A 22569-nucleotide genomic window follows, 5' to 3' on the forward strand; every position below is an offset into this window, starting at 1 on the left:
CCTCTTTTTCCTATTTGTAGTGGAGATGAGTGGTACCCGGTGGGGTCTTCTGCTGTTGTAGCCCATCCGCCTCAAGGTTGTGTGTGTTGTGTCTTCTTCACAAATGCTTTGCTGCATACCTCGGTTGTAACGAGTGGTTATTTCAGTCAAAGTTGCTCTTCTATCAGCTTGAATCAGTCGGCCCATTCTCCTCTGACCTCTCGTATCAACAAGGCATTTTGGCCCACAGGACTGCCATCGCATACTGGATGATTTTCCCTTTTCACACCATTCTTTGTAAACCCTAGAAATGGTTGTGCGTTATAATCCCAGTAACTGAGCAGATTGTGAAATACTCAGACCGGCCTCCTGGCACCAACAACCATGCCACGCTCAAAACTGCTTAAATCACATTTCTTTCCCATTCTGACATTCAGTTTGGAGTTCAGGAGATTGTCTTGACCAGGACCACACCCCTAAATGCATTAAAGCAACTGCCATGTGATTGGTTGATTAGATAATTGCATTAATTAGAAATTGAACAGGTGTTCCTAATAATCCTTTAGGTGAGTATATATATATATATGTATGTATATACATATATATGTATATACACACATAACTTTCATATTGAATTATTAAAACGTAATTTTATATGTCATGAACATGTAGAGTATATCAGAGTGAATGTAACTAAACTAAAATAAAAGTGTATAAAAGTAATAAGTAAACAGTTACGCTTTTCATTGAAAGTTTGCAGTATTGTAACTCTGATGCCATTTGGAAAAATTTTATTGGGACGTGTATTCATATGCCAATAAGTGTTACAATATAATAATGGGTTTTTTTTGTGTGTGTGTGGTTTTAGTGTTATTGTTGGCAAGATTATTAAGCATGCCTTACTGTGGTTGTGGAACATATTTGTGAAAATTACAAGCTTCTGTTCACAGCTTTGAGGTTTATTTACAATGGGACCTCAACATGCAATGCTCCTATTACCCTTCTGAGAAGAGTCCTGGGGTCAAACAGCCAGGCTCGTCACAGAAAAATGTGTATGATGGCCCTCTTGGGTAAGCTTGAACTGCTTTCCTTTTGACTAATATTATTTCTTCATATCTGAAGATTAATTTGTTCTGCCAAGTAGTGTTGAGTTATAACTTAATGAATGAGTTTTCCTCTCTTGCTTTTAAGTTTAGAAACATTTATAAACTTTGTGTTCTCACAAAAAGGTTCAGTTATGTAAAACAGATGGATGAGAATGATTCCAAGAGCAGGAAGCCCAAACTCTGGTGTAAACTAAAGGCTCTCCAGGTTTTCCTCTCCCCAAGTAACATTCCATGGCTTCCCACTTTTCAACCTTTGCTTAGATCAACACATTTCACCACCACCCCAGGAATTTCACGATAGGATTTTAAAATCCACACCTCTGTTCTTCAGACACAAGGGATGGATTCATCTTTAACTCAGTACCTATTTCTTCCTACTTCATGGAGTCTAAGGTCTTATATACATTTTAGAGTATATATATTACGATTGCTTATATACATATTTAGAGTAGACTTAATTAAGATACACAAGGGAATAAGCTTTAAATGATTTTCTTTTTTCATGTAAATAAGTAAGTTAAATATTACACGAGTCAGGTCACAATTTTTTTACTAATATAATCTCCATGTGTGAGAAGGGATCCATTTTTAATAAATTGTTTTTAGGCGTATAGATAGATTTCCATGTCAAGCCAGCAACACAATTGCTGTTCCTTCATTAATGAATAACTATACCGGGACAAATTAGTAACGCACTGTTAACATTCTACTAACTGCTATTAACTAATATAAACTCTGATTAATGAATTAGTGCTAAGTTAAATGAGATATTATCAGCAACTAATTTTTTTCATATCTCCAAGAGCAGCACTAAGTACTACTACACTGAAAAAAAAAATACTTTGGACCAACCTAAAAAAAAAATACTGTAATTTGTTACAGCTAAATTTATTTATTTTTCTCAACCTATATTTTTTTATTTGGTTGAAAGTTTTCAATTTAATTTAATATCTATCATGCCTAAGGAAAAAAAATCATTCATACAAAGTTAAAATATTGTTTTATTATAGAAGCCATGAATCATTTTTCTTACTTTGGTACAACTTATATTTTTATTTAGTAAATCTTGCTTTTCACTTTGACTAGAAAGTTTAATTTTTACTTTGGTCTAAACTAAATAAATTGCTGTCATTTTGTTACAAGGATTTTTTTTTTACTCATTAAATTTCTGATTCAGTACAAACTATATATTTTTAAAAAATACTTTAACCATTATATTTTCTTTAGCCACAAGAATTTCTTTTTTGCTTTGTTACAACTTAATTTTTTACCATGAACAACTTTTACCATTATTAAAGCTAACAAATTAGCTTTAATATAACAGAAAAATGTTCTTTTAAAATATCATTAGATGCTTAATTTAGTTAACTTACTATAAATTAAGACAATAATGTTTATTGTGATGTCATTGTCTTTTTAAAATATGCATCACCTTCACAGTTGACAAAAAAAGAAAAAAAAAGAAAAAAAGCCTCAAATGAATTTTGCTGCCAGTAAGGCAAGCTGGTATTTGTTTTACACATCAACACTTGAGGACTGAGGACTTGTTTCTTTTTTTAAACCTTATGTAAACTGGAACCACATTAATGTAAAACTGTTTTGTTCACCTCTCCTTTAAAACTTGAGACATGTAATGTAATAACATTAAGCAGTATAAAAATAGAACTTCTAACAGTCTTAAAACTTGGCAATCCTTTGACAAGATTACCAGGATGTACGAATGTCACATTATTTTGAACCATTAAAAATGCAAAATTAACCTTTCTGTAACCTTAACCACAGTAATGTGGTATATACAAGAGCAAAGTTTGATATTGAGTGCACAAGTCAGTTTCAGAAAAAAACATCACTATTTCTGCCACTATAAATTTAGCTTTATTCACATTTTCTGTGTTGATATCAGTGCCACGACATTTATAAAACAGAAACAGCTCTGTTAACAGCAAATCTGATAGACCAGTTTTGAATTTGAAGTCTGTCAGTCCCTTCCATTATCCTGGAATTTAATTGAATACAAGCTATAACACAGAATAAAACGTACCCTGTATCCAAATGTCTCTTTGATTTATCCAATATTTAGAGCTTGGAGAGGACAACCCCTTCACACACAGGCAATAAAAAAAGGATTCATTTCAGAAGAAAAGTTCCATATATAAAAGTTACAAAATTTCTTTCCCATGAAGAGCTGAATCTTAATCCTTTGAAGTACGCACCAAGAAAAAAGTTATAGAAAATGTTTTTGTTTGCATTTCTTATCTTCTTAAGTCACTAGTAACCACACTCAATGTATTATTTTTTCGACACATCCCATAATTTTTTTTAAATATCGGCCTAGTGGTTGAGATGTCACTTAACAGTAATAAATGGTGCCGGAATTCATACTTTGCCATACTTTTTCATTGCCCATCATATTATGATCAAATCCTTTTCTAATCTTGACAAAACACATTGTCAGAAAGGTCTGAGTCTGAAGGTTCCATATTTTGTAACAGAAGTGATATTTGGACGGAAATTTATTAATTTGTTACAGGAGAATGCATACAATTAAATTCAATGGAATTTATGTCATTTTTGGTATTATGCCTAAACAAAATCTAACACAAGACTAAACTTGGGTCTTTATTCCAAAGCATACTTGAATTACAACCAAGTTTTAATAGTGCATTGTAATGTCCATTCTCAAAAAGGGGGGTGACAATTAACTGTTATGTGCCAAATCAACCGTTTGGTTGACCATGTTTTTGAAAAATTATTATACTAAATGTTTTTCATAGCACCAAGTAACATCATTTTGTAAAGTTAAGGCTCTTACACTGTAATATGTAAAAAAAAAATGCTTAGCTTGTAAAATTTCAGCAAATCAGTTCACATGGCTGGGGTGATTTATTTGTTTCTGACATCCATGTTAGAAGAAGTGTTGTGACAAGTGCTGTTGATTGGCACTGTGAAATCTAGTGGATTTTTTTTTTTTTTTTTTGCATAATATACCACAACCAGATGATAGAGATGGCTCAATCAGTTTGAGTTAAGTTTGGTACTCCTCTCAATAAAATATAGTGACTCAAAATGTGCTCAACCGTTTGGTTGAGAAGTAAGTTAAAGGGTTTAATACTTCCAATAAGTTCTCAAAAACCACAAGCAATTTATCTATAACAGACAGTCAACAAACATGTGTCCATGACAAGCTTTATTGTTGGGGTGACCTGGTGACCTTCAGAGCCGCAGTGGGTCGCTCAGGCTTTATGGTTGGACTAAAAGTGCAGATTTACTGCCTGCCAAGGGAACCGGAGTCTGGACTTTCTAACTGTCTGGAAATTGGACAGTTTGTCACGTGTTCTTCTGAAAATGTAAAAATCTAGTTTGATACAGTGATTTATATACATTGCATTATTTTGTTATATCCTCTATGTTACTAGCTCCTGTAAATGTAGCCCTTTTAGAGGTTGAAAATGTTGTAGTTTAGGGTTCATTTGAGTGACGAAGTTGGCCTGTTTTTGTTTCGTAGTTATAGCTCTGAATACGTGTAACTTGCCATCTCCAGTGAGGTTTCTCTTTGGTCACAGTATGTGTTTACAGTGGTTGGAGGTCATGTTTTCACTCCATCTATCAGGCAGATGTTAACCACCACACTTACGCATGTCTGCCCTGGACATTTGACCATTGAAGCTTCTCAAAGAAGTAAGAGTCAAAAGGTTCACAGAATGTATTTAGCGATGGTGTGTGCAGTCTCTGTGTTTGTGTGTCAGTAAACATTTTGTAGAATAATCCACTGGATAGGCTTCAGTACTAATTACTCACTCAAGCTAGTATTGCCGGAAGATGAATGATAACATGCCTTGAAACTACTATAGCGAGCACAGTCTCTTATTGATGTCTTAAACTTTCACTTACTTATAAATTCAGTTTTTTGTCCACATGACAGGGTGAAAATATGAATTTTCTGTAAACTGTTTAGTGAATTTTTATTGTAGTGCACAAAATGAAATAATGGCTAATGTGGCAAGGACAGCAGCAGAGATGCAGATACAGTGACCAACTGGAGACTCGATATAGCTGTTTCGAGTCATGTTATCATTCATCTTCCTGATTGGGTAATACTCGCTGCCACTGTTGGTTTGATTGGTTTGTTTAATACCATCAGGATCAGGGCCAATCAAAGTCAGAAGAGGGCGGGTCTTTTGGCAGAGAGTTTGGCCACCTCTGAAACAAAAGCGTATGCGTGACAGGTCAGGGGGGCCAAGCCAGACTGCACCCACCCCTCAAACCCAGGACCACCTCGAGGAGCGTGCCAGAGACCAAACAGACAGACAGAATTTCTAAAAGTAACAATCTTTATTGAATAAAAGCAAGAATTAAAAGTCTTAATATGGGCTTCGAATCTCTCTGCAAGAGGGAGGAGACCAGGAGGTTCACTGCGCCGACCCGGGTCGCTGGCAGCCACAGAGGAGGAGGGAGTCGAGCGCCAGTCCGGCGTGCAGGTGAGTAAACGTGCTAAGTAGATCCTTTTAGGCGTAATACAGGCGGACAGCTCTCCAGGCGGACCAGGACCGAGAACACAGGCCAAGAGGGGACTCTTTCACCGGACAGGTGGGTGAGTGTGTTAAGTAGACCCTTTTTAGGCGTAATACAGGTGGACAGCTATCCAGGCGAACCAGGACCGGGACCACAGGCCAGGAGGGGACTCTTTCACCGGACAGGTGGGTGAGCGTGGTAAGTAGACCCTTTTAGGCGTAATACAGGCGGACAGCTATCCAGGCGGACCAGGACCGAGACCACAGGCCAGGAGGGGACTCTTTCACCGGACAGGTGGGTAGCAGGTAAGTTTAGCTTCAAGCGGCGTCTATACAGTAGGTGGTTGGCACAGGGGGCGATGGATCCAAGAGGGGGACTCACTGCCAGCCAGGTGGGTAGCTGGGTACGTATGTCTCCTTTGTGTAGAGTGCTCTCCCGTAGCGTCGCTGGACAACAGCTGTAAGGTCCTCCGTGTGTCTTTCCTCCTTTAAAAGCTCCAGCCAGAAGCAAGATATCCTCTAATCCAAAACAGAGACAAGTTTACAAGTTCGAGGGGGTGATGATGGATGGACAGAGTAGACAGAGATTTTTTTTAACTGCAGGAGGAAAAATTCTGGTTATAAAAATACCTGTGTCCGTGTGGACAAGGCCTGATGGTCTGAACATAGCCGTGAGTCTCTACTAACAAGCTGATGAGTTGAATCAGGTGTGTTTGATTAGGAAGAGCTCAAAAATGTGTGCTGTTTGGTGTGACTCCAGGAAAAGGACTGGGAAACACTGGTGTTTGTCATAGAATTATTGTTAATAAGCCAGATAATATGTAACATAATATAATTGCTATAAATGTGGGGTATGCATTGTGACTGACAAGAAGTCAGTGTTAATGCTCTGAGCTTCATGCACTGTCCCTATAGTCAGCTCAACTCTACAAGTAATCTGAGCAGCCATGTATATGGATTTCAGCCAAAAATGAGGTTTGTGGATTTCATATATGTAAAGTTGGAAAGTTGGACTTAGACTCTTCTTCAATAATATATGTAGCACAACACCCCTGGCAAAGAAAGCACCCATGGAAAAATCAGTCTGTTCATAGAGGGAGCTGCCAACATTTTTGCAGAAGCAGTAACCCTACACTGAACAAACACAGACCTGCATACTCATTCAGCTTTCCATGTACCTTGTCTGAGTGTCTGCCAGAGAAAATGTGCTCTTAAAGCTGCTCTCCATTATTTCTCAAAGTCTGCAAAAAAATGTTGATGTTTTAAAAAAGTAGGCAAAAACTGAGAGAAAAGATGTGTTTTCAAACGAAAAGGTATTAGTGTGGACAAGGCCCTAGTCAGTGCACATGCTCCAGAAATCTTGTAGTAGTAATAACACAATTTTGCCCTGTTGCATGATGAAATGGGTGTCAAATTATCCATATCTAAAGACCCATATGTTGCAACAGTCTAGCAACTACCCAGGGCTGTGTTTCCCATACAGTGATGCAACTCGCTGCTTAACCATTATCCATCTGTAGAGAAATAGTCATGCCTGTTTCCTGAGAACGTAGTAGCATTTGTCTCAGTTCTGTCAGTCAGCAGCTGATTTGACCACAATGATTCTGCTTTAACAAACATGTGCACTTCAAAAACCAAAAGTGCAGGAATAACAAAGAGCTTCCTGATTTATAGCTTGTGTCCAAGAGCAGAAGCATCAGTCCATGTTGTCATCACTTCTTTATTTCAGACTCAGAAAAACAAAGTCCATAAAAACATACAAATACGACAGACAGACAAAAAAACAAAGGATTACTATAATCCATATAAACAATTTCTTATATTCTGCACAGGCCACTTAAATTTTCTTAAGAAAATCTAACAGTAAAATTTTAAAAAATGTAAGTAAAATTAACTTATTTTTTGACATTTTTTTTTTTTTGTTGGGTAAATCAGAAAGCCTTTAATGGATACCAGATGACTGTCATCATGCCAAAATTGAAGGGAAGCTACAATATAATAGACATCTATCTAAAACATCCCCATTTTGATGCACATATTAATAGAAGATGATGTAAGAAATACTTGCACAAAATACCAGATTTTGGAGGGACGTTATGACATTATAATTGTATAATACAGATTTGTGACAATGACATTGGTTTAAATAGAAACTGCATATGGGTGGGATGGTAATAGTGTCTTAGGAAGTCTGAGAACCATTAGGAAATTGGTTTCCTAGCAAAATCGGCCTGTTTATTGCAGTTTAATGATTTGGCTACCTTTTTTTAAGTAACATTGAGGTTTAAGAGAGAGTGGAAAAGCATGAGTGAACAATTAGTAAATCAACCTTTTTTTGCCGTTAGCATTCTGTAATGAATACCATGTAGTCACTAGATGTCAAACAATGACTCGGTTGTGCCCAAAACAAAAGCTATACTTAGCCTTAGTGTGCCTACTTAGCCATATTTTGGGGGCAAATTTGTACCCAGAAGTGAGCTGAACCTTTCAACCCTCTATATAACAGGTAAAAACACATCACAGCTCAAATTTCACACACTCTATATATTATATATTTTTAAATACCACACTGTAAAAAACAATATGTAAAATTTACTTAATTTTTTCAAGGCAAGTTTTTGCACTGATATTTTTTAAGAAAATTTCACACTCCACCGGTGGAGACATGAAAGTGTATTGAAAGTGGATCATATATGTAGCAGAATAGTATAATTTTTTTTTAAATTTTGGTCCTTCTTGGACTTTAAAAGGCAGAAAATAACTTTTTAGAGCTTGTGTACTTTATACAACAATCCCCATAATGCATTGCAATGCTCAGCTCCACAGGCCACTCCCACTACTCTGCCCATCAAAGTGTATTAGAGTTGAGCTCCACTCTAGGCTACTGCAAATTATTTGGCACAAATTGTTGTGAAGATTTATTTTGCGACCCAATTATGTAGTCAATACTCGTTTTGTGACGAAATGGTGTGCACTTGTGTAGTACCGGGATGTTGTTCAAGAACAAGGAAAATACCCGGAGTAAGTATTCACAGATTCCCGAATGATAAGGACTTGTGCCAAAAGTGGCCACGGGCTATCAATAACCCTAAGCTCCGTTAGGACACAACACTTGAAGCACTTAAAAATAAGACGGTAAGCAGTTTACATTTCAAGCCCGAAGATTTTGAGCCTAACCCCTTAAGGCCTGTTCACACCGGGACGAATTTCGCGCTCGTTATTTGTCGACGTTTAACGCCTCGTGACTAAACAATGGGCGCAAATGTGAGTGTTCGAGATCGGCGGGTTTGCTCACGTGTCTGGTACTTCTGAAGTTACAATAAAACACAACTTGAGGGCGCTCAAACACAAAACGGTCTTGCCGAGCACACATACGGCGAAGAAGAGATATGATACCTATGGGCAAGATGAATGCTGAGCTGCTGGTCTCGGAGCATAAAGAGCTGTATGATAATATTTATATTAGTATTTCAGTAATAATAGTATAGTATAGGCTGACTAATAGTCCTGTTTTTTCCCGGGACATGTGTAAAACGGTCACTTTGTGCTTTATAGAAATCTGAGTTGAGATGAGAACTGCGCATAGTATAGTGTGTAGTGTCAGTTAGATTTTGACAAATGAGGAGAGGAGATAACCGCTCTGCCGACTCTTTTATATTCTTTCTTTTATTTTATTTTTCTATTGTGACCAGTTTGAGTGGTTTTATTAAACGCGGGGAAATACGACAATTCTCGTCTCTCGTGCATCTGTTCATCCGACAACTGCTATGTTTTTATCTCTGGGCAACATCTCAACTTTGCGTTACACATGCCCTGTTTCCACGTCCTGTCCTGACTGTTTTTAAGTAATGAATTTTTCTCTCCGTTTTGGCCTTCCGTCCACACTGAAACGGCGTTTTAAGTCGACGAAAACGTAGCTTTTGGAAAACACTCTCCAAAGTGGATAAATTTGAAAATGCCGTTTTCGCGTTGTAGTGTGGACTGTCAAAACGGAGGCTTTTGAATACGATGACGTATTTTTAGTCATGTGATGCAGTCATATGACCAATTCAGCCAAGATGGTGAACATTGTCCAGCAGTTGTTTTGTATGCTGTCCGTTTTGACAGCCTTGTTAAAAATTAATATCAGTTTGTACATACTGCAGATTGCGTTTCTTCAAAGGACACAGAATGTTTACTCACAGTTGCTTAGCGGCGGAACTCGAGGACAGTTGCGTTTCAGACCGTACATGGAGCGGAGATTTTGGGTGAGACCTGGACGCTGCCGTGTGTGGTGGGATAACTTTGTGCGTGAAATTGTCGTGCCTGAGGAGTGGCGTGAAAACTTTAGGATGTCTAGGGATGCTCTGTATCATCTGAGTGAACTGTTACGACCTCACATTCAAGGCCATACAACACGAATGAGATCACCGGTGGACGTTGTTACAAAGGTGGCATGTATTCTGTACTATTTAAGCGACGAAGGTAGATTGCGGAAAACGGCGAATGCGTTTGGATTAGCCCGACAAACGGTGTCTAAAACAATCCGAGAAGTGTGCAGGGCTATCACATTTCACCTGGGACCCAAGTATGTTTCACTTCCCTTCACAGAACCAGAGGTACAGACACTTGAGCAAACTCCACGGATTACATCAACAGGAAAGGCAAATTCTCCTTGAATGTACAGGCTACCTGTGATTACAAGTACACATTCATGGACGTTGTTATTAAATGGCCTGGCAGCGTTCACGATGCAAACAGGGAAATCATCCCAGACCAAAATGTTGCTGCAGCTATCCAATATGACAGAGACTTCCAGCCACCAACACAGCACAATAATTTCAGAACAGAATGCAATGAAACTGAGGGGAACCGAGTAAGAAAAGTGCTCACCAAGTTTTTGACCCTTGAATGATGCTAGTTGTTAGAAGCAGGGTGCGATTTGCCGGGGGGGATGCGTGGGATTTTCCCCTTTCTGGTCAATGTATCCCTCCCTCTGCTTAATTATTTTTATCCCCGGTGGGGATAAATTTATCCCCCCCTCAAAGTGATCAGTGATCCTACACTAGTGGTGAGACGGATCAGAAAACTTATCACGGATCCGTGCTTTGATTAAAGTTAATTTTAGTTTTAAATGCGCTACTTTGGCTGGCTCTGCCGCTCTGCACGAGTCTGCAGACTTGCTCAATGTCCCGCCCACGGCGCTATCTGATTGGTTACACCTCGTATAATAGCGTATCAACACTCGCGAGACGGTTGCAGAACCGCGCTGGGCTGTGGAGCTGCTTGTAGAAATGAAGGCAGCATAGCTATTCAGAATAAACATCACAATCTGATTTTCTGTTTCCATGATGACAAGCAGAGCTAGTGTCCAGTCACTGAGAATGGCCGAGTATATACACACGGTGTTTCACTCAACTGAGATTAAAGCAAATGTTTTTTGATTAGTCACTCACTCTTGAACACCTGGCGCGAGTGATTTAATGTTAATTCAATGTAAAGATGCGTTTACGCGCGTCTAGAGGTTCTGCGGCTCAAATGAGGCGAATTAACAAACATAGATAATGCATCTGTTTTTTTTATTTATTATTTCACTGTAGGTCAGCATCGCGATGTAACGTTAACATTATAACTTTAACGTAACAGCAGCAGTAAAACTGTTTCTATTGTGGTTTAACTTTGCGATCAATCCCTGGTTCAGGAGAGGCTGATCTAAATTAGCCTCTACTATTAATCTATTGATTTAATTGCATGTTTTTTCGTTGTGCATGATCACAGTTCATATATGTGTGGGAAGCTATTAAAAATATTACGTTAGGATACTTCATAAGTTATTAAGAATTTTTTTTCCTGCAAATGCAGTGATGAAGTTCATGAATTTTTTTATGATTTTTTTTTTTCAAAACATCCCCCCCTCTGTTTTTTTCACAAATCGCACCCTGGTTAGAAGTATTTCAGATTACTGCATATAAATTTTGCCACTTACTGTTATTTCTCTGAAGTAAAGAGTTAAGCAAAATTCAGTTTGTTAGACATTAAGCTTGTCTGATTAAATTATACCATCAGATTGTTTTATATAGGCTACAATTTTCTGTTAACATGATATAAAATCTAATGTGCTTAGGTTCCTGGAAAGTGTTAGGCTAACTCTACATTGTAACACATATTCATCATATCTGTAAAAAGGGATACACTCATTTAATAAATGAACATTTATTTTGTCTGTGAACATAATCATTTATTGTGTAATACATTTATTTAAAGGGGGGGTTGACTGCTTTTTTTCTTTGCATGATTGTGTTTATGGGGTGCAATATAACATGTATTCGTGGTTTTTCGTCTTTAAAGTCTTATTTTTCTTAAACGTCACGTTTATTGTCAGCCGCACTCTCCTCTGTCCTCGAATGAGCGGTTGACTTCCTGAGTCTATGAAATGTAATGTAAATGTAATTCTGCTAATGGAACAGCGCGTTCTTGAACGCGGCACTCAGCGACTCCGGTTATCTCTGTATGTTCATTTTAGGGAACAATAAAACGAAATATGTTATAAAACACCACTCTGCTTCTTTTCGATTTCATTTCAATACTTTGTAAACATTCTAAAGCACACAAATGTGGTTCAGGCAACGCATAGCCTATTGAACGTTAGCCTATATTTATACAATACATTGAATTTATACAATTCAGTCAGTCAAATATAATTCAGCGCTCAAAGATATGAAACTTCACGTAGCCTTCTGCCAAAACTATTGGCCAAGGAACGAATTATAGATTCACGAGACCAAAGATCACCTGTTAGGTTTATACAAGACGAACTATATCTCATGTTTAACCACTACAGAGACGTCAGAGTCAGCGGCAAACATCAGGATGACTAGCCGAGGAAAGGCTGTTCCAGGCGGGGGACACGAGCGTTCGGTGATCGCTTGGAATGGATCTCAGTCAAATTATCATAAATCTATAAATAAACCACAGATTTGAGCTTTAAGAAACTACTTTCTCGCCTGAAAAACTCTTAAAACTACATTTCGTGACACAATAACAGCAGTATAACCTTACCCTTATCCTATAACCTTATCCTTACCCTTTTACAATTAATTGTCAATAACTGATGTCATTCGAAAAAGTGATGATTTGAAAAAGTTTTTTTTAGCACCTTTCAATGTCAAACAAGTAGCCCACCAGCATGATCACAGTGATGACACTACCTCCTCATCACAAAATTTGAGCGAATCTTATGAGCCTGTACTAATAGACAACAAACAGAAGAAAAGAAAGAAGGTGGCACACAATTCCCTTTGACATCACATTAGAGGTCAGTAGCTTTTCTACATTGTTTCGAATGCTTTACATTATATCATATAAAGGTATATTGCTGTTGTTGAGTATGGGTTCAATCTTCAACTGGTTGGCAGTCGGTTGGATTCTGCCATCATGTCACGTGACCTGTAAGTGGCTGGCTGGTTGTCTAATCATGGTCATTTGACTGGTTTAATTGGGATAGCAGTCCCCAAAACATTAAATATACTAAAGAACAGCCTCATATCAACAGATGCATAATAAATGAGATAGAAAGAGAGGAACACAAAACATAAAAAACTTCCAAAAAACAATGGTTTCTGAAACTTGTCAAAGGCAGACTGCCAGACAACCAGCCAGCCACTTACAGGTCATGTGACATGCCAGAATCAGACTGGCAGCTGCCAGCCAGCTGAAGATTGAACCCCTACTATGTTGTTTTCCCATTCAACTGAATTTGCTTTCAACAATGTTGTTTTAAGTTCATTGAAAAATCAACTCAGTCATGATCTGGTCCAGAGCTGGTAAATGGATGACCTGCCATTATTAGCAGTAAATGGTTAATTGATAGACATACATTCACTGCATTCATATTTTACTTTATCATGGTTTCTTCTTCAATTATTACGTTTTAATTTTTTTATACCGTTTAAAGCGTGTGTTCTCTGTCTATGGAAATATGTTTATAATTTTAATGTGAAATGTTTATTTAATTTGTTTTTTTGTTCAGTTAGTGAGAATTTTCTCATCACTTACTCACCCTTTTGCCCTCTTAAACTTGTATGACATTATTATTTCTGTGGAAAAAATAAAACATATTTTGATTGAGATGTATATCCTCAGAATACACATAAATAATCTACATAAAAGTATTTTAACTAGGCTCACAACTAGGCTCCTCAAACACACAGCAGCAATAATAAGCGATATTTAATAAAAGGCACTGCAAAATTGAACAAGATGAGCGAACATGCAGAAGAGCACGATGAAGAATTGGTTAAAAAGAAGGGGGGCTCATCTGTCGTATAGAACTGGTTTGGATTCAAAATCTCAGACATCGACCAACAAACAATACCATGCAAGTTGTGTCGCCGTGTTGTTGCAGCCAAAGGTGGAAACACCAGTAATCTATTTAATCATTTGAAAACCATGCATGTCCGCGAATATGAGGAATGCACCCAAATGCGTGCAACGGGGTTTCCCGGGGACGAAGCACGCCCGAAGACGACTCCTACTCTGACTCAGCAATCAATAAAGTCTTCATTCGCTGCCGGTACTCGTTATGACAAGACGAGCAAAAAGTGGAAAGACATAACAAGTACCATAACACATCACATAGCAAAGGACATGGTACCCATTCAAACTGTGGAGAAAGAAGGTTTCAAAAAGTTGATTCAAACTCTGGAACCAAGATACGAGATCCCCAGCCGTAAATATGTTAGCCAAACATGCCTGCCACAGCTTTACACCGAATGTCGAGAAAAAGTTTACAACGAAATAAGTAATGTTGCATTTTTCTCCACCACTGCCAATCTATGGTCAAGCCGTACCACAGAACCGTACATCAGCCTCACAATCCACTACATTGACGTTGACTGGAAACTGCAAAGCAAATGCCTACAAACTTCATATTTTCCTGACGACCACACCGGGGAAATAATCGCTTCAGGTCTGAGGGATGCATTTTCCTGTTGGGGTTTAAAAGAGTCACGTCAAGTATGTATGACGACCGACAGTGGATCAAACATGATCAGAGCACTGCAGCTGAACAACTGGACAAACCTTGGGTGTTTCGGACACAGGCTGCACAATGCCATTGGTACGTTTTTAGATTGAAGCCTACATTTATGATGCAATTATTATAAAGAAAAAATATAGCTCACAAAAATCTCTTCTAATCTGAGCATTCATCTAGAAATTAAAATCCTATTTATTGAATCACATTACTGTGAGTAGCCTATACATGCATGTACAAGAAATTTGACTTGGTTTACTGTTGAGTGAAAAAACTCAACGCTGCGCAACACTGTTTCAGACGGACCCTTTACAATGTTGCATTTCTAAGCAGCGACTGCACAAGTTGCAGCACTATTGCAGCCAGTTTCACACTGCTGTGATAAATAAAAAACACATTTGTAAAAAGATATATATTTTGGAAATAGCATGTGCTAGATTTTGGCCAGATATTGTTATGTAAGGGATAATTTAGATGAAAAAAAAATAGTGACAAACCCACAACATTCTTCATGATTAGTTTGAGATATAGGGAGAATGTACACAAATAGGCCTACTATAAACTTACCAAGCACTGCACAACACTGATTTCTGCAGACTCATAAGTATTTATTTACAGTATGCCTTACCATAATCAGTTACAGTAATAAACCAACAATGAAATCAATGAAACATAAAATCTGTAGACAAATAAAAATTACTGCATGAATTACAGTACATACGCTTTGACTCTGAAGAAAAGTAAAGTAAACAGAAATTACATAAAACAATTGTAAAACCAACAAGAATACTGTAACTATTCATCTCTCCGTCTGGCTGGATCGGGCCATAAGATTTCATCCACATCACAGGCTATGTCTTCATTGGCAAGGCACCGTTGGAAGAATCGCCTTGTGTGACGAATCCACCCCTGCACAGAAGCTGCTTCAATAAGATCACAGGCCTGCTCCATGGCCTGAATAAGGGGCAAACGGTCATAGGGCCGCAGGTCATATACCTTCCACCGCCACGCTGAAAAAAACTCTTCTATAGGATTCAGGATATGGGGGAAGGTATAAGACTTCAAAATCAGGGTGATCATAGAACCAATTCTGGACCAGAGCAGCCCGATGGAATGAGATATTGTCCCAAACAGCAATGTACCGCATCTGGTCCACTTGGTGTAATGCTGTGACAATCTCATGCAATCGGTCAAGAAATGCAAGAATTAGATTTGCATTATAGGGTCCCAGATTTGCATGGTGGTGGAGGACCCCATTTTGTGTGATTGCCCTGTGTCCAATTACATTTCTCCCTCTTCTTCTTGTTTTCGCGAGGTTAAATCCAGCCTCATCCACATATATAAATTCATGTTGAATTTCTGCTGCATCCATTTGCAAGACTCTCTGAAACACATTAAAGACAATAAGATGCTATTCAATATGCATTGTATTGTTTTTTTTTTTGTTTTTTTGTGATGGAACATTATGAGCAGTGCACAATACAACACCATTATAGATAGTAAGATGAAGAATACATACCTCCACATACTCATTGCGCAGATGTTTCACTCTCTCTGGATTTCTGTCAAATGGTACCCGATACAGTTGCTTCATGTATATTTGATTTTTCTTTAGGATTCGACCTAATGTTGACAGAGAGACTCGTTGTATGTTATTAAAAAAAATATTGTCATCATTGATGATATTGGCTTGGATTTCTCGCAGCCTGATACAATTATTGGCCAAAACCATGTTCACAATGGCAGCCTCTTGTGCACGAGTGAACATAGGGCCCCTTCCACCTTGGTGTCCTCTACCCTCAATCCTATGTAAAAAAAAAAAAGAAGAAAAAAAAAGAAATATGTTATATATATATATATATACTGTATATATATGTGTGTGTGTGTGTGTGTGTGTGTATTAAGTCAAGTCACATTTATTTATATAGCGCTTTTCACAATACAGATTGTATCAAAGCAGCTTCACAGTGATAACATGCAAGTAGCACAACACAGATCAACAACATTGCTAAACACTAAATAAATAACCCCAACTGAGCAAGCTCAAAGCAAGCCAAAAGCAAGGCGACAGTGGCAAGGAACCAAACTCCATCAGATTGGATGGAGAAAAAACCTTGGGAGAACCCAGGCTCAGTCGGGGGCCAGTTCTCCTTGGCTTCACTAAACGAGGAATAGACACAGTTTCTATATAATGTTCCACACTATGCTTATTAGTTAAGTTTGGACCGCAAAGGCTGTAATTTGGACTTTGACTCATTAGTCATCTGGTGCGTAATGTCTTGGAAATGTTGTCCGACAGCACAGCCGCTCCGATTCGGCTGGGATGGAGACCATCTGTGCTGTACAGCCTCGGTCTTTCCCAAAACAGATGCCAGTTATTTACAAAGTGCAGCCCCTGTTCATTACACAATGACATTAACCATTCATTTAATGCAAAAAGTCTACTGAACCTTTCCTGTCCTTGTCTGTACGTGGGAAGCGGTCCAGACACGATGATCGCTGCTTTAGGCGCTGTGCTGCGTACCGTCTCGATCAGGCTACTGTAGTCCTTCTTCAGAACCTCCGTCTGCCGCAGCCTGATGTCGTTCGCTCCCGCGTGCAGCACAACAGCTCCGACGCGCTCGTCCCCGTTCAGGATCTCGGGAACCTGTGCAGCAACATCAAGAACACGAGCACCAGGAAAGCAGTGAGTGCGCACTTTACCTTTATCCGAATTAGCGCGGACATGGCGGACTATGGATGTGCCGATGATCACGGCGTCATCGCGTTCCGGCTCGCGAAGAGGGGAGAAGCGGTTCCGGGTGGAGATCTCGAAGACCGGGAGGGGCGGAGAGGCAGCTCTAGTCCTGGCTCGAGTCTTCCGCTGTGTGATCCATGGTCCATGTTGTTTCGGTGCCGGAGTGAATGAAGCCTTAGATGATCGCATCTTCCTCGGCAGAGTAACGTACGGCGTAGATGAACTCGGAGTCAAAGAGTGATTTGATTTGTTAGCGTCGGCGCGTGATGCTTCAAGCGTTGAGCGCCGATCCAGCAGCTCGGCTTGCTTCACCAGCAGACCGCGGATCTGTTTCTCGACGTATTCCAGCTCCTGCTTCACCGTGAAGAGCTCGAATGTGTCTTCATCTGCACTCAAAGGTAATGTTAGACACGCATCTGATATGTTCGCCATTATAACGGATGATCAGTAAATTAGTAGTGATACTACAACTATCACTACTAATTTAGGATTGAAATGTCGGAAATAACCAGGATTCAGTGAAACGGGTGTAAAATGAGACGATCAATAGGCGAGAGGGCACGCGTGGAATGCTAGCGGGCTAAAGGCTAGTAGCCAGGATTTAGGGAGCTTGGATATAAGTAGCGATATCAAAGCAATCCAATTGTTTTTTATAAGGAATACTATCGAGGATAAGTTCACATAATATAAAAATAGAAAGTGCTTGTTTATAAATAAGTGGTAAAGAAGAAAATCAAGGATTTGTGAAGAAATTCTCCGGAGCTACAAACACGAACAACCGATCCCTTATTATTACTGTCAAATGTGACAGTAAACATTAATGATGACAAGTACAGCAAGCTTCAGTTTCAATTTACTGTGTGGTTAGCTTACCTGTTCTCTCTATGAAATGTCCGAATTACTGACGCCACAGTATTTCTGCTGAGATTTGTCCACCAGTGTCAGTCCATGGTTGACAACATGGTCAATAAGTGTTGCTCTGATTTCTCGTGTCAAATTTGGCCCTCGTCTTCTTTGTTGAAGCATCAACCCTTCAAGTCCTTCTCTACCTCTTTCTCTACCTCGATCTCCTCTTCCTCTACCTCCTCCTTCTCCTCTTCCTCCTCCTCCTCTACCTACTTCTTCTCCTCTTCCTCTACCACCTTCATCTCCTCTTTGAGCTCCCCCTCTCTCATTCTCACTCTTCTTCTTCTTCTAACTCCTTCCATTTTTGTTGAAGACAGTTGTACTCACCTGCTGCCTTTTATAGCACAACTGAATGCTGCGTTTTCAAATTAGCACATCTGTGCTTCCACACCTGGTGGTTGTGATTATGCAATTTGTTCATTAGTGTGGTCATTGGGAATCCAGTGCTTTGTAATGACAAAAGGAAGTAACCTCACAATCCTGGTGTAAAAATGTGTGTAGAGTTTTACAAATAACTGTGTGTAATGTTTTGCAAAAAGGGTGAAGCAGACATTGTGTGTAATGTTGTGCAAATCTGTGGAGGTGTTTTGCTCATTGGAGTAGAATTTTGCAAATTGTGTGGAAATTTTTTTTTTAGTGTGTAACCAATTGAAAAAAAACTGTAAGACGTGGCTAAATGCAATTTATGGCCTTGTAAAATGATTGTTCATCTAGTGTGGAATATAGCTCTAAGGGAATGAAAACATTCTGCAAAGATTTATTTCTGAAAGTGCACCGTATATAAAGTTATTGTCTTTCAAAAGTGAGAGTCGACTCTGAGTCTATGAATTGAATTGTTTTTGAAACGAGTCATTAGCTGTTTCGTAGTGACGTAGATACGAAACATAAGCAGACGGAAGTGTAAACTTGAAGTCTAGAACACAAATACTTCATCATAGCATCATGTCGAGAAGACGCTGTGCTCTACAATGCAAAGATAGTTCAGCCACTTTGTTTTCATTCACCAGGGACGAGCATGTGAAGAATCGGTGGTTAGAGTTCATATTTGCAACGATACCACAACAGTATAGCCCGATTGTGTTCTCATCTTTTTAATTACGAATCGTTCAAAAACATAAATGAATTCAAATTTGGATTCGCAAGCGGATGTTCCTGAAGGAGGGCTCAGTAACTTACTTACCCAGTGTATATGGATCAGCTTCCTCCTCCGAATCACAACCTGTAAGTATTATTAATAATTCTTGCTTTATGGGTTTTGTAGGGTCGGGGCGCTAGATCATTTAATGGGATTAAATTAGTAGTAACTAAGGTACATTCAGAGCATGGAAAATCATCTTTCTCTTACTATGCTCCATGGCTGTGGAATGAGTTTCAAGCTACTGTCTCTGTTCTCTCTAGAAACAATTCCTCCTCTGAATGCATTTAAAAATTACTGCAGTCTACAATGATTGAATCATGCTGTTGTTTTACTTGATTTATGATGAATATTGTGCTCTGACTTTCTGGAATGTTTTACATGTGTTGTGTGTTTGTGTGTGATTTGTAGTTTGGCCATCTTGGACAGGACTCCCTGGAGGAAGAGATGTCTTTTAATCTCAATGGGACCTTCCTGGAAAAATAAAGGAAATAAATTATGTTGCAAATTATAAACTAACTCAAAAACATTCATGCAAGACAAAATGTCAAATGCTCTTTACGTGTTTTATTTACTTATTATACTGATCGATTGAGTGATCGAGGACTCAAGACGTGATATGCAATGGAGAAGTAGCTTGTTGCATTTGTGTAATAATACTATGGTTAACACACATTGGAATTATCGAAAATGAACACACAATGTTTTAGAATATTTCAGCGTGATACCATTTACCATTTGGCCATAAGGCTACTTTAGACAAATTGAGATGTTTACCGTGTCATCACAGCACATGCATGACTTGTGCCAGGGCTAGCATCGCTATTCATAGCTTATGTTAACTTTTACTAGCTGTGATTTTAAATGGATTTCTTCAAATAGCATGACAAACTTTACCTGTCTAGTAGCGTGTGAAATATTCACCCAAGATCACTCTGGTCTTGTTTCTATATTCTGCGGCCTTTCTCTTCTTATCATACACTTCGTATACATTTTTTCTCTTTCGACCCTCAGCCATTTTCAAAGGAATGGCTGAAACCTTAACTCATCACACATAATACACCTGAAAGCGAAAACTACATAAGGACGAGCACGTTCGACGGCCTTACGTAAACATAATGATCAACACTTATGACAGTGTAGACTACCCACCCGGAAAAAGAAAATCCTCCGCTATACCTTTAATTTTTTACTTTATTCAGTGATAATAAATGCATTTAAATGCCCATTGTTTTAATAGCTAAATTTAAGTGACTTTTCAATAAGTTCCTTTTGCATATACTTCCAACATTTCACAAAACAGTTCCTTTTGCATATACTTCCAACATTTCCACAAATGCATAAATACTTGACACTCAAACACAGATGAGGAACAAAACACAGTCTACTCCAGGAGAGAAACTAGTTTGTTGGCACCAAAACTGTAAGTGTAAATGAAAATATAGAAAGGAGTTCAACCTGCAAAAGAGATGGACAAACCACTCATCTTTATACAAATGATGACGTTAAAGGTAAATTTAACCTTTTAAAGGTAAATTCAAGTTTAAAGGTAAATTCAAAAGAGAAGGAAAATCATCTGAATTCATAAGAACTGAGATTAATATTTCATTGATAATAAATAATTTCAGTTGACGTGAGCTGTGTTAAGAAGAAAGAGAATGATATCATGTTGGCCTTCTACAGACGGTGTGTGTGTGAAGATCAGAAGCTCGAGAGCAGCTGCGGTGTGTTTGGCGTTGCTGTGTGTTCTTCTGCTGACTGCAGTCATAGTGCTGTGTCTCACGTTCATATCCAAGAATGAAAACCTGACCAATGAAAAAAATGATCTTCAAATGAGTCTTGGAAATATTAAGGGTAAGTTTCTTCATTGGTATTTGTATGTCAGATATAATTCTGCTAAATACATTTTTATGTAAAACCTATTTACAATAAAAAAAAATGTACAAATGTTTCCTCTTTTTAGAATAATTGATAACAAAGGTATGGAATGCATAGATGTTTGATGTGTAGGTTCAATCCCTATGAATATCATTGACATTGTGTATATGATATTGACAATGTCACTTATTTTGAAAGAGATAGTTACCACTCGATAACACTATAACTGAGACAAGTTAAAATGACTGAAAAAGTGTGTATAGTGAAACTGTACGTTTACAGATGGATGGATTTACTATCAATCCAGTCTTTACTTCATTTCCTCTGTGAATGAGAAGAAGAACTGGACTGAGAGCAGAAGATACTGTAGAGAGAGAGGAGCAGATCTGATCATCATCAACAACAGATTGGAAACCGTGAGTGAAGTGTGTGTGTGTGTGTGTGTGTGTGTGTGTGTGTGTGTGTGTGTGTCTGTAAGTGATAAAAAGATAATCTTTGTTTTATTCTTCTTAGGATTTAACAAGGAACATTTCTGATCAGGTCTGGATTGGTCTGACTGACAGTGCTGTGGAAGGCACATGGACATGGGTTGATGGCAGCACACTGACCTCTGAGTGAGGAATCAATTAACTGAGTATTATCTAATAAATGATTTGCACAGTCAGTATCACATCTTATGTTGATCTGTACTTTCAGGTTCTGGGCGACCGGACAGCCTAACAGTTGCAATTGGCAAGATGAGGATTGTGCCATAATTCAGTCACAAGGATGGACTGATTATCCATGTGATAGAACATTTAGATGGACCTGTGAGAAGAAAATATTTTAAATTACACATTTTAATAAATATGTGGTCATTATAAAGACCTGTAGCAACTCTATTTGCCCCTTGCCATTTCTTTTAAATCTAAACTATCTACAAAATGCACCAGATTGAAATATGAATTACATTATTATAATAAATTCTACTAATATTAGTTCTTATACATTACAAAAATGATCTGTATAACAACCTGTGAAGAATTGGCCGAATAGTTATCTACAAAAATTAAAAGCATATAAATAAAATCATATCACTAAAATTATAAATAGTTTATTTAAATGACTACCGCAAAAATGATGAAAAACTTATAATCACTTAGTTAGAAAACAGAAGGTTTATTTTTTAATTTAGTCCATACAACGTAACCCTCTGGGGTCTAAGGTGTTTTTGGGGTGCACTTTCAGTTGAAAGTGTGGTCAAACATGTAATGCAGTATGACACTAAAGAGTGGAAGATACTGCACGTCAGTGTTACGAAACAG

The 22569-nt window shown here is 38.3% G+C and overlaps 1 protein-coding gene across 1 annotated transcript; it reads left to right on the top strand.

Moving 5' to 3' along the window:
* Positions 1 to 20853: 20853 nt before the first annotated feature.
* On the top strand, positions 20854 to 22223 carry LOC120464442 (C-type lectin domain family 4 member M). Its single transcript, XM_039653936.2, has 5 exons — positions 20854 to 20898; positions 21071 to 21241; positions 21548 to 21681; positions 21779 to 21879; positions 21962 to 22223. Exons 2-5 carry the CDS (start codon positions 21220 to 21222, stop codon positions 22092 to 22094), a joined length of 390 nt encoding a protein of 129 aa, XP_039509870.2. The 5' UTR covers positions 20854 to 20898; positions 21071 to 21219; the 3' UTR covers positions 22095 to 22223.
* Positions 22224 to 22569: the final 346 nt, after the last annotated feature.

Source organism: Pimephales promelas, chromosome 16 (assembly GCF_988280905.1).
Source record: "Pimephales promelas chromosome 16, fPimPro1.hap1.1, whole genome shotgun sequence".
Classification (NCBI taxonomy): Eukaryota; Metazoa; Chordata; class Actinopteri; order Cypriniformes; family Leuciscidae; genus Pimephales; species Pimephales promelas.

What these genes read in the sequence shown, in the direction of transcription:
- LOC120464442 (XM_039653936.2), top strand. Translation starts at nt 21,220, where the DNA reads ATGAGTCTTGGAAATATTAAGG. An exon ending in GAGTCTTGGAAATATTAAGG is followed by an intron (nt 21,242 to 21,547) that starts GTAAGTTTCTTC and finishes GTACGTTTACAG; the next exon opens with ATGGATGGATTTACTATCAA. An exon ending in TCAACAACAGATTGGAAACC is followed by an intron (nt 21,682 to 21,778) that starts GTGAGTGAAGTG and finishes TATTCTTCTTAG; the next exon opens with GATTTAACAAGGAACATTTC.